Source organism: Pongo abelii, chromosome 16, assembly GCF_028885655.2.
Source record: "Pongo abelii isolate AG06213 chromosome 16, NHGRI_mPonAbe1-v2.0_pri, whole genome shotgun sequence".
Classification (NCBI taxonomy): Eukaryota; Metazoa; Chordata; class Mammalia; order Primates; family Hominidae; genus Pongo; species Pongo abelii.
The window spans coordinates 23,396,369-23,409,155 of record NC_072001.2 but is presented as its reverse complement, the minus strand read 5'-3'; the positions used below and the strand labels follow the sequence as shown (position 1 = coordinate 23,409,155).

The window sequence follows — 12,787 nt, the reverse complement described above, 5'->3', positions numbered from 1 at the left end:
GGGAGTCATGCGGTATTTGTCCTTTTGTGACTGGGTTATTGAACTTCTTAGGTGTTTGGGGTTCATCCACATGCATCAGAATTTTCTTTTAAAGGCTCAATACTAGTCCATTATATATGTAAGCCACATGTTATCCCTTCATCAGTGGGCAATCAGGTTGCTTTCGTCTCTTGACTGTTGTAATGCTGCTATGAACATTGGTTTACAAGTGTCTTTTCATTCTTTGTGTCTATACCTAGGAGTGGAATTGGTCAATAATGTGGAATGCTTACATGTTTATTTATTTTTTTTGAGACAGCGTCTCGCTCTGTTGCCCAGGCTTGAGTGCAGTGGCGCCATCTCAGCTCACAGCAAGCTCCGCCTCTCAGGTTCACACCATTTTCCTGTCTCAGCCTCCAGAGTAGCTGGGACTACAGGCGCCCCCCACCATGCCTGGCTAACTTTTTTGTATTTTTAGTAGAGATGGTTTCACCGTGTTAGCCAGGATGGTCTCGATCTCCTGACCTCGTGATCCACCCGCCTCAGCCTCCCAAATTGCTGGGATTACAGGTGTGAGCCACCATGCCTGGCCAATAATGTGGTAGTTTTATGTTTAACTTATTATTGTTGTTTTTGAGGTTGGGTCTCACTCTGTTGCTCAGGCTGGAATGCATTGACGTAATCATAGCTCATTGCAGCCTTGAACTCCTGGGCTCAAGTGACCTTCTTCCCTCAGCCTCTCAAGTAGCTAGGACTAGAGGTGCAGGGAATTTCTCATCTTCTCTCTACTGCCTCTGAGTTGGAGATATCAGAGGGAGCCATGGCCCACTGTAAAGTAACACAATGTCCCCACCCACAGGGTTAGAACCCCTCTTCTGGAGGCAGCTCTGAGGGGAGCAGTCACATGTGGAGAGTGCAGGGCTCTGTGTCCAGATGGGGGAAGGGGGTTACCAAGGGGGTTGACCCCCCTCTGGCCAGGTGGCTGCCTTCTGACACACCAGTCTGTCTCTCTAGCACAGTGGCCCCCACACACCCAGCCTGTCAAACCTACAGCCCTCAAGAAGACTTTGGCCAAATCCATGAGCTGCTCCCTCTGTTAAGAAGGAAGCACAGCTGAAGCATGAGGAGGGCGGTAGAGTGTGTATGCTCTGGCCCATCTCCCCACAGTCTGACCAGAAGGAAGGGTCCTTTCAGCCAGGCTTGCCCAGGCTGGGGTTGGAGTGTCAGTATCAAGCCAACGTCTTCTTGCTTAATGGGTGAGCCCAGCTGCTCCCGTGCAGCTGCCACCATAGTGAGGGTGAACCAGCAGGAGGCTCCGCAGCACTTTCAGGGTCAAGCTGCCTGGTGAGATCTACTCTGTGGGCTCTGTAGGCTGGTAGAGGCTTCCAGGAGGAGGAGGGGATGCAGCCATCAGTCCCCACTCCTGGGAGCTGTATTTCTGAAAGCTTGGGTATACAGTAAATATTAGGCTGTGGGCTGGTTTATCTATGGATTTCATGTGGGAGGGTTATAGGTACAAGCAGTTTAAAGATGGAAATTTTGAGAGAGCAGGCAGGGATTTAGTGCCGGGTAAGGCAAGCAGTCTTGTCAAAGTAGCTCTTTTGGGAAGGCCAGAATCCTGTACCCAATGTCCTCAGCAGGTTCATCAGCTGCTGGGGGAGTGCCGGACAGGATGAAAGCACAGGAGAACTTTCTGGATGATAGAAATGTTCCATATCTTCGAAGGAGGTGGGTTACATGGGTAATACATTTGTTAAAAGTCATCAAAATGTAAACCAGATCTGTGCATTTCACGGAATATAAATTATACCTCAAATCAGAAACATTTTTAAAAAGACAGATGGGCTGGATGCAGTGGCACACGCCTGTAATCCCAGCACTTGGGGAGGCTGAGGCGGGTAGATCACCTGAGTCAGGAGCTCGAGACCAGCCTGGACAACATAGTGAAATCCCGTCTCTACTAAAAATATAAAAATTAGCCAGGGGTGGTGGCACATGCGTGTAATCCCAGCTACTTGGGAGGCTGAGGCAGGAGAATTGCTTGAACCCAGGAGGTGGAGGTTACAGTAAGCAGAGATTACACCACTGCACTAGAGCCTGGGCAACAGAGCGAGACTCCATCTCAAAAAAAAAAAAAAGTTTTCAACATTCATTAAAGGCAGAATAGCTTGTTATAGATTAGCCTCCCCACAGGAACAGTTAGAAAAACTGGACAAAAATGTGTCCCCCCTCACCATCAAAAACAATTGTTGGAAGGTAATTGGAGACCTCAGCCAGGACTTGAGTGACCAGGCCTAGGAGGTGACCCTGACAGTCTGTAGTGCTTTCCCCCATTTGGTGATTGGTCAACAGTGGAGGGCTAAGAGGCTAAGAAACTGAGTATGAAGTGATAGTTAAGAGGCTGGAGAGCCTAGCTGAATGTTTGGCACTCTCACAGGGCTGAAATGACATAATGAGAATTTGGGTCCCAGTAACGAGATGGGACCTTGGTGGGGATCCTGGAAGGGCCACCCCTAAGAATCCAAAAGAATAAAAAATAGACCAGCTGTCACAAAAACTAAAACCTGCTTTGAGCCAGCTTAGTCCCAAACTAGATGAAGGTGATCTGCTTGAACGCCAGTTGTGTGCCATAAAGTCAAAGTCAATACTCTCTGGAGGCAGATAAAAGTTTACTAGGCATGCCATAAGACAAGACAACACAAGACTAAATGAGAAAGACCAAGAAAAAAAAAATAGAAACATACATAGATATTAGAGTCCTCAAGTAGAAATTTTTTTTTTTTTTTTGAGATGGGAGTTTCACTCTGTCAGCCAGAGAGGAGTGCAGTGGTGTGATCTCGGCTCACTGCAACCTCAGCCTCCCACGTAGCTGGGATTGGTGATCCCCCCGCCTAGGCCTCCCAAAGTGCTGTGATTACAGGTGCAGGCCACCGTGCCCGGCCAGTATTTTGCCACAATTTAAAATAAATTTTCTTTTTTCAAGTTTGTTCTCAGACGATATTCACAAGGTCACGTGGCGGCTTACACTTCTGTAGGCCTTGTTGACAGTGCCGGCTTTTAGATACTGATGATCTTCATCTTTCTCTTGTCTCCTCGGTAGAAGAATGGGATGCAGGAGGTGCTGCCTAAGACTGGGCCCTCCTGGGCATTCTTCCTTCCACCAAGCAGCTGCATGATCTGCTGTGCAGTGCAATTGTCATCAGGAGAACCCTCCGTGGCCTCTCGTGCAGGCTTCACGCTGCCAGGGTGGCTCGTATCATACAGATCTTCGGAGGGAGGGAGGCAGGGCTCTGAGCACCGCTCCTCCTGCATCTTCTGCTCTCCCGTCCTCTCCTTCTCCCGCATCTTCTCCACCTGCCCCCTCATCTTCTCCTCCACCTGCCCCCGCATCTTCTCCTCCTCCTCCTGCATCTTCTCATCCTGATCCCACAGCCTCTCCTCCTTAAATCGCAGCCTCTCATCCTGCTCCCTCATCTGCTCCTCCTGCATCCGCATTTGCTCCTCCAGCTCACACATCTGCTCCTCCTGCTTCCGCATCTGCTCCTGCTTCTGCATCTGCTCCTCCTTCTCCTGCATCTGCTCCTCCTGCTTCCGCATCTGCTCCTCCTGCTCCTGCATCTGTTCCTCCTGCTTCTGCATCTGCTTATCCTGCTCCCACATCTGCTCCTCCTGCTTCTGCATCTGCTCCTCCTGCTTCCGCATCTGCTCCTCCTGCTTCCGCATCTGCTCCTCCTGCTTCCGCATCTCCTCCTCCTGCTTCCGCATCTGCCCCTCCAGGTCACACATATGCTCCTCCTGCTTCATCATCTGCTTCTCCTGCTCCCACATCTGTTCCTCCTGCTTCATCATCTGCTCCTCCTTCTTCTGCATCTCCTCCCCCTGCTTCCGCATCTGCCCCTCCAGGTCGCACATATGCTCCTCCTGCTTCCGCATCTGCTTATCCTGCTCCCACATCTGCTCCTCCTGCTTCCGCATCTGCTCCTCCAGCTCGCACAGCTCCTTCTCCTGCTTCCGCAGCCTCTGCTCCTGTCTCCACATCTTCTCCTCCTGCTTCCGTAGCTTCTCCTTCTGATCCCGTAGCTCCTCCTCCTGATTCCACATCTTCTCCTCCTGCAAAGTGTTGGTTTGAACCTCAAAAGGAAATAGACTCATAAGCTAGGTATATAAATGTAATCTATAAAATAACGGTTTTAGTCTATGATTCTTTAAAAAGAAATTTTAAGCCCTAACCCTGAGGTTTTCTGATTTCCCAGGCATGGTCCCAATTTGTAGATTTTTAGCACACTCTAGAGGATTCTATGGCAGGACCAGAACAAGGACCCAAATTTTCCAGCTCTTGGCTGGAGCCTCCCCATACCCTGCATGATCCCTAGACCATGGTCCCAGCTGGATGGGGCTCCCACACCCCCCGGGGCTGCCGCTGCTCACCTGTGGCAGCAGGATTTTGCCCGTCTCCAGTTTCCTTTTTAGCTCCTTGATGTGGAGCTGGATCTCAGACTTTTCAGTTTCTACGAGTCGAAGTTTTTCTTGTAGTTCAGCATTTTTCTCCTTCAGCTCCTCATTGGTTATGCTATGGCCGGAGGCAATAGAGAAAGGAATGAACGAAGAACAGAAAGGACCGCTTTGGTGATCGACCCTCTACCCTCGCCCCACAACCACAGAACCGTGGCACTAGAAGGGACCCAGGAATTAAAAGTCCCAGGTGGCAGGCCAGAGAGAAGACATGAGTTGCCTGAGGCTACCCCATGAGTCAGTGGCACAGCCGGCACTGGAGCTTCCCTGTGCACACATGCAAACCTGTATGACCCCTGCCATGCTCACCTGTACCCCCCACCTCCCAGCACACCACCCACGCTAAGGGCTCTCAGACCTCCCATCCCACCTTCCCCTATCCTACGTGTTCCTGTACAGCTCCAGACTCAAAGCGTCCCTCTCCTTTGTTAACTCCTTGATATACTGCAAATAGAGAAAGGTCAAGTCAGGATACAGCAGGCAGAGGAGCAGCTGACTGACCAGTGATGACAGCTACAGTGACTACTCCACAGTAACACTTGCTCCCTCTCAATCCCACCTGACATGTTCTCAAGGCATTTCCAAGTCCATGGTTTAATTTTTTTTCTTTTTCTTTTTTTCTTTTTTTTGAGATGGAGTTTCGTTCTTGTTGCCCAGGCTGGAGTGCAATGGCGCAATCTCACCCCACGGCAACCTCTGCCTCCCGGGTTCAACTGATTCTTCTCCTCAGACTTCTATGTAGCTGGGATTACAGGCATGTGCCACCACACCTGGCTCTCACTTGTTTTTCAAAGAACTCAGTAAGGGTGGAAGGGACAGGGAAAAAGACTGAATTGTTAGCTGGCTAACAGGGGCCCAGAGAGATGAGAAAATTTTACTATTACTGTATACAGCATTATTACAGTAATGCTGCTATTGCTATTATTACTACCACTGTTGGAAACTTTATTGAGTGCTTCACCAGGCCCTAAGCTAACAATCCCATTTAATCCTCACAACCACCATAGGAGACAGTTATCATTATCACCTCTATTGTGTAGATGAAAAACATGGGGTATTAAAGGTTAAGTGCTTGCCTAAGATCACTTAGAGCTGGGATTTCAACACCCAGGTATATCTGATTCTCTAAACCCATTCTTTTGGTGGGGGTAGGGGCACAGATAATGAGGAGGAAATTAATCCTTTGTTGATTTTTGAAAGAACGATACATTGGCATAGTCCAAACCTCAGAAGGTACAGAAGGGAAATATCTCCCCCCAATACTGTTCCTCTCGCCTGAGTTTTTTATGAATCCTTACAAACATGTTTTATGTATATTACCATAATACGTACACACACAGAGACACACACACACACGTACATGTGTTCCCTCTCTCTACACAAATGGTAACATACTAAAGATACTCTTCTGTACCTTCATGGTACAAGTACCCTAATCCCCACCAAGGATTTGACCAAGGGCACAGCCAAGTATGGGCAGGGTGGGCACTTGGCCTCGGAGCTCTGTGTCCAGTGCTCACTCCCCACAGTGCCCCGCAACTCACTGACAGCAGCTGACCCAGCCCCAACCTGCCTCTAACAACCACATACAAAAGCAGCAAGAAATGGCCCATGCTGTCTTCTGGGCAGGACACTGCATCCTGCAGAAGGGACCTTTAGGCTCATTCCTCCATCTGTGAAGCTGGGCTCCCAGGGGACCGGGTAGGTGGTTGGACTCACCCTGTCCGCCTTCTTGTGCTGTGTGGACACAGCAGAGAGAGCCTGCTGTAACTCTCTTGCAAAGTTCCAGGAATGATGCAGGCATCCTGCCAGATCCTTGGATTCTTCTGGAATGAGAGAGGTTGAGATGCAGCCCAAAGGCCTGTGAAAATGCCAGGTTGAAGGATGATGGGGTGCCCAGATTCCCACCTTCAAATTTCCTAGCAGCATCCTGGCTGTAATAGAGCGCTGTCTCCAGTTCAGTTTTCTGACACATAAGGATTCGTATGGTATGATCCTGGGCCTTTGGGAGAAAAGACAAGCAAGTGCTGAAAGAGAAGCAAAGAAACCTTCTCCAGATGACAGGAGGGAACTTCACACCCTCCACTCACCTCTAGCTGCCTCCTTAGGGCTTGCTGATATTGGTGGCTTTCCTGCTTTTCCTATAGGAAGAGGAAGACAGAGCTCTTACTAGAGGGAGGCAGAGATGGCACAGCAAGAGACATGCCCCCAGAATGGCACCACTGCCCCAGGACAGGCCCACCCATGGAACCAGGTTATCAGGGACCCTGTGGGGATGGGGTGGAATCTGGGAGGTGAGCCTTCCTCCCCGTACTGGGAGTAGGCGAGACGAGACTGGGGCCTCTACATCTGAGTGCCCCCGAAACCCAGCAGTCATGTCGTGAGCAAACAAAGAAACCATGTTACTTCTTTCAGCTGAGCTCGGTTCTGTTGTTTCTGTGGGGAGAGTCAAAGGAAGGTGACTGAGGGTAGCCCCTCGATTCTATTCCCCAGGCAAGGAAGCGGTAGGCAGGGGTCAGGAATGGATTTTAAGGGCAAAGTTCTTAGACCCAATGGGAACACGAACTGATCAACTCTCCTTAATGCCCAAAGAAAAAGGATTTGGGTCTTTATTGGTTTTTGCCCACAGCCACAATACTGAAAGTCTGAAACTAGATTCTCCAGAAAAGACAGTAACAGAAACCTTCAGACATGGAATGTGAGAAAAGCCCACCCTTCTGCTAGCTTGTGATTTAGAAAGATGTGTTCATTCAACAAGCATTGAGCAAGCACATAGGGGCCAGGGACAGTTCTTCCCAGCTGGGATATAGGACAGAAAAGGCAGACAGGAGCTCTTGGCCCCAAGGTTTCCATTCTAGTGAATCTTTAAATCCCAGAGTCTCAGAGCAAACAGAAACCTCTAATACTCTAACTCTACCTCCTCAGGAAATGGAAGCCCAAAGAGGAGAGGAGTTTACAGCAGGCCCTGGACTAGAGATTAACACAACAACAACAACAACAAATCTGATTTAAGCTTCACACATGTAAGTAAAACATTACCACCCCTATTTTACAGATGTGAAAAGAGAGGTCCAAAGAACTCAAGCAATTTGCCATAAATCGTGTCCCTCGCAGATGGAGAGAGAGGTAGGATTCAAACCCAGAATTCTTAACCAGTACCCAGCAGTTCTTCCTTCCACAATCTCAACAGTTACCCTCGACTTCCCCTTGTGCCCCTTGTCCTCAGGAGACCAGCCAGCCAAGACTCACATCCTCAGGTGAATGGTAACCACCAGAAGTGGTTTTCTCAGGGTCAGTGCCATTATTTATTTTCTTCTGTTTGCTGTCGGTTGCTCCGGTACCAGCACCAGCACTGTTCCACTGATGATCATCTGTAAACTGTGGAAAAGAGGAGCAGTGATACTCACGAGAACTACAAGCTCCTACAGTCACTTTACAGTTTATACAAAATACTCTTATAGACTATCTGATTTAATGCCACCGACAACTGTACAAGGTGTTGTTGCAATCACTTAGTGACTGAGAGAGATTGATACCATGGCTAAAAGAAAGGCAATAATGGAACCAAAACTCATTCTTCTGCCTCCGAGCTCTGGGATTTTGCCACAAATCAGCAGCTGCCAGGGACCAAAACCAGAGGCAGAGGTAGAAAAGTAAAAGTCACGTATCCTCAGGGCAGAAGGCAGCCTTTCTGTTAAATCTGGGAATTGAACAGAAAGAGGACAACCCAAGCTTCATTTTGGAGAGAAGTCTGCTAGTCTCTTAGAAATATATGTGTGACTGTCATCCCTAAGAACATTAATGTTTTGTCTCTCTCAAGAGAATCAAGGGAAAGTGATGCTTCAGAAAGATGCCCCATATGTATCCTGTGGCACTGAAAGTACCCCAGGTTGAGATGAGATGAGGAAGATTCAAGTTGTCAAGTTCAGTTTCCCAAGGTCTCTTCCACAGAAGATGAGCAAATCTCACTTCAAAGATCACTGACTGATGGGCACTCTGGTGCCAGAACCATGGAGAATTCAAATATGAGGTGGAGAACTTAGGAAAAACTGTTGAAGTCTCTCTGGAGAGTAGAAGCCTGGGAGAAAACCAAACCAAACCCGTTCTCCCATTGCCACCCAGAGACACTGTCAACATTTTGAGTTCACAAGGGAGGTGTAGGCTTTTCAAACAGTCAACTTCTGTGTTAAGGGAGTAAGGCAGCCTGAAACTTCTTGATCCTAGGTCACATAGTCCCCACTCCCCTTCCAGATGGAAATTTGTGCTGCAACCAGCGTAACCAGAAATGGGGTGGGAACACTTAGGGGATGGGTCCTAAGATCAAAGGCCAGTCTTGCAGCAGTAATGACAGTTCCTAGAGGGACTGTGCCATCAGTACATTCCACTCCTCCGTGGGGTGGTGGGGGACGGGTGACATCAGTGCTATGCCCAAGTTGCCTCTTTGAGATTGGGTTGGGGTTCGCAGGGTTGGGACCCAGGTACTTGGAGACATGAGCCCAAACAGCCCAAGGAGGTCAGCCATGGGGCAGCGGTAGGCAAGGGCGGAGTATGGAGCGGGGAGCCCCAGGAGTCACCTGCCCAAAGTCACCCTGGGGTGACTGGTGAGGGCAGGTGCTGGGGCATCCAGTTCCTTGGAAACATGAACCTGAAGGGCCCAGGGAGGTCAGTTTTCAGGCAAGAGGAGGTGAGGGCAGAGTACAGAGCAGGGAGTCCCTTGAGTCACCCGCTCAAAGTCAGGTGAGGGCAGGGGTTGGGGCTGACACAAGATTTTGGTTGAGGGAGCCCAGAGGCATTGGGGGGGCCCAGCCTGGTGTACCTCTGGAGTGACATGGACTCTGACAGCTGTTCTGCCATCAGAGGGGGCCTGGGGTTGGGTTGGGGTTGGGGTCCCGCAATCCTATGCGTTTTACCTGTTCCTTGGCCTCAGGCAATTTGCTCTGTTGGTTTTTCTCTGACATCATGGGGAGGGGAGGGAGGTGGGGTTGGGGCCACATTGGCGTGATCCAGGCAACGGCAGTGATATGCCTCCAGTCACGTACCACGCAGCTATGTGACTGAGCCAGAGGAGGCGTCACCAGGGCTGCACTAGAATGCAGAATAGGGGTGTGGCCTTAATGCTCCAAGCCCATTGGTCAATGAGAAAGATGAAAGGGAAAGGAGGCGGGGTCAAGCAGCCACGTGTCATGAAGGTCCTGTGATGTCACAAGGAAAGGCGCCCATGCAACTGCTGTCCCCACCCACTCTAGGAGAGGGGTGGGGCTGGCTTTCACTTTCTGAGTTTTAAAACTTTATCACCTTAATTGAGGTACAAATCCTATTATAATGGAAAATTTACAGCATGCTTGATGATTAATAAAGCTGACTATGTTATCCAACATTCCAATAAGGTAAAATAATCACAATAATTTCTCTTTTTTGGAAAAAGTTTCTCTTATTCTCCTACATTATTAAGGGTTTTTTTTTTTTTTTTTTGAAACTAGAGACATGTCTAATATATTTAAAAACACAAAGCTTTTGAGGTGGGTGTGATGGCTCATGCCTGTAAACCCAGCACCTTGGTAGGCTGAGATGGGTGTATCACCTGAGATCAGCAGTTCAAGACCAAAATGTTAGTATTTTAGTGTGTATTTTAGTATTTATTTTAGTATTTAATACATCATTTAGGGCTACTTGTAGCCGCAGAAAGAATAAATCTGATTCAGTGACTTAAAGAAATATAGATTTCATTTTTGTCACTTACAACGTGCAGAGGAAGGCAGTCCAGGGTTCTTTTCAGTTTCCTGATACTTTCTTAGCCATGTTTTTATTCTTTTGGTTACAATGTGGCTGCTGTTTTTCCAGGCCTTGGATTGCCTTCCAAGGAGGGATAGAAGAAAGGTCAAAAGGCTGAGTCTGTCTCTTTTTAGCTGAAAAACGTAGATTTCTCAAAAATTTTAAGATTGTACTGCAATTCAATTTTCATTCTTTTTTTTTTTGAAACGCAGTCTTGCTCTGTTGCCAGGCTGGAGTGCAGTGGCACAATCTCGGCTCACTGTCACAACATCCGCCTCCACGGTTCAAGCGATTCTTCTGCCTCAGCCTCCCTAATAGCTGGGAGTACAGGCATGTGCCACCACGCCCAGCTCATTTTTTTTTATTTTTAGTAGAGACAGGATTTCACCATGTTGGCCAGGCTGGTTTTGAACTCCTCCAGAACTTTTGATTTGCCCACCTCTGCCTCCCAAAGTGCATATAAGATGTGTTTCTTCCTTAAGCATTTGGAAAGAATTCACTTATTAAGCCATGTGAGACTGTAGTTTTCTTTATAAGGTGTTTAATTACAGGTTCAATTACATATATTTGAATATTCATTTTGGTAACCTGTGTTTGCCGAATCAATTTGTTCATTTTATATAAAATTTCAAAGTTGTTCTATTATTCATTTATCTTTTTAAATATTTATAAGGTCTGCAGTTAGAGTTTCTGCCTTTTGTCTGTTTTCTTAATCAGTCTTGCTGGGGGCCATCAATTTTATTAGTGTTTCAGAAAAGCAAACTTTGATTTTATTCATCCCTTTACCATACTGAAAATGTTTTGCTTAATTTCCAAACTTATACTTCCACTCTGATTAAATATTTGTATAACTAAAACTCTTTGGAATTTGTGTCTTCTCAATGATCAAAAATATGGTTAATTTTTATAAATATTGCTTCTGCACTTGAAAAGGATATGTATTCTGCATGTTGAGTGTAGTGTACCACGTCTCTCAGTTAGATCGAGTGTGTTAAATGCATCCTTTAATGATTCTATTTCCTTACTGATGTTTGTTTATTTTTCAGTGGCTGAGACACAGATATTAAAGTTTCCCACAATGATCGTCAACTTATTTCTTTTTTTCGTTTGTTAAGCTTTGTTCTGTGTGTTTTAAGGTTAAGTTACCAAGCATAAACACATTTAGAATTCCTTTTTCTCCCTGCTGGTTGCACCCTTTTTTCATTGGAAATATCCTCTTTATATCTCTCACATAGCTCTTTCATTAGAGTTTTTTTAATATGTAAAAGAAAATAAAGTCTTGGAACTGCCAAACCTGTTATGCTAAGGGAGACATAAGTTTGGGATCTTAGTCATGCAACACTGTCATTCTTTCTCCCCAAAGAGATAGCTGCCATTTCACAATCCTGTGTGATGGCATTAGACATAAGCCAGGTCCCCACTACCACAAAGGCCACGTACCTCTCCATATGGCCCCCCTTACAAACTGTTCACAGGGACATTCCTTGCTAGCCCCTAAATATTTCAGGATCCATGTCCCCCTATAAAATAAGCATATGCCAGTTGTAACCCTGGCTCTGCAACCTCAGTTTAAGACGTAAAACTGAGTTCTATTCAATCTGACACTGACAATGTTGATTATAGGCTTATCTTCCCAGGTACAGAACAAGAAAATGAGATCAGTCACTCTTCAGGCTACCCTGAGATGGCTGCATAATTGACTCTTTCCTCCCTCTTTTCAAATGTTTACCTTATCTTTGTAAAAGAAGATTTACTGAGCACTAATTAGAGCTTCCTAAGAATGTAACCACCCCTTCACTGCCTGCTCCCCCTCCCTTTCTTCTCTCCTGCCTGCTTTCTCCCTTTACATGCTGAGTTCCAAAACCCTCTTTGGAAAGCATGGTTACAGTAGTTTCTGTGGCTTGTGTGTTTTCTGGGGTTGTTGTCAAATTGTGCCTCCACAAAGCTCTATTGATGCAGGCACTTGCCTCAGTGGGTGGCTCATTTTTTGTTTTGTTTTGTTTTGTTTAACAGATATAAATACAGTTACCCCTGTTTTTATTTACTTAGTCTTTGCTTTGTCAGTCTTTGACTGTCAATTTTTCTTTTTTAAAAATAAATTTTCTTGTGTATAGTTAAGGCTTACAACATGATGTTAAAGGTTATATATAGATTGTAAAAGATTCCTATACTGAAAGAAATTAACACACCAATCATTTCACATAGTTCCCCATTTCCTTATTGCTTTTGTGGCAAGAGCAGTTGAAATCTACTCATTGAGCATGAATTTCACATACAGAACAATTTTGTTCCCTGCAGTCCTCATGTCATACATCTCTAGGCTTGTTCATCCTTCATACCTGCTACTTTGTATCCTTTGGCCTCCATGTCCCCAATTCCTCCCCTCTCCTACCTCTCCTGGTAGACAATGTTTTACTCTCTATCTCTGTAGATTTATTTATTTACATTTTTACATCCCACATATAAATGGGTTTATGCAATATTTGATTTTTTGTGTATGATTTATTTCACTAAGCATGATGTC

The 12,787-nt window shown here is 46.5% G+C and overlaps 2 protein-coding genes across 3 annotated transcripts in view; one reads left to right on the top strand and one right to left on the bottom strand.

The window, feature by feature from the left end:
• LOC103889271 (histone-lysine N-methyltransferase, H3 lysine-36 specific-like) overlaps positions 1–11,352 on the top strand; it is a 67,206-nt gene extending 55,854 nt beyond the window's left edge. For both annotated transcript variants that reach the window (XR_010137326.1, XM_063716491.1), the window contains one exon: positions 7,547–11,352. Coding sequence is in view for 1 of the 2 variants with exons in the window: in XM_063716491.1 (XP_063572561.1) it covers positions 7,547–7,752 (206 nt within the window). In the remaining variant the exon portion in view is untranslated. The remainder of the gene's footprint in view (positions 1–7,546) is intronic.
• LOC129050328 (golgin subfamily A member 6-like protein 7) lies at positions 2,632–9,544 on the bottom strand. Its single transcript, XM_063716456.1, has 8 exons — positions 9,402–9,544; positions 7,741–7,869; positions 6,582–6,632; positions 6,400–6,493; positions 6,211–6,317; positions 4,877–4,935; positions 4,408–4,549; positions 2,632–4,110 (listed from the first exon to the last, which is right to left on the bottom strand). Exons 1-8 carry the CDS (start codon positions 9,483–9,485, stop codon positions 3,037–3,039), a joined length of 1,740 nt encoding a protein of 579 aa, XP_063572526.1. The 5' UTR covers positions 9,486–9,544; the 3' UTR covers positions 2,632–3,036.
• Positions 11,353–12,787: the final 1,435 nt, after the last annotated feature.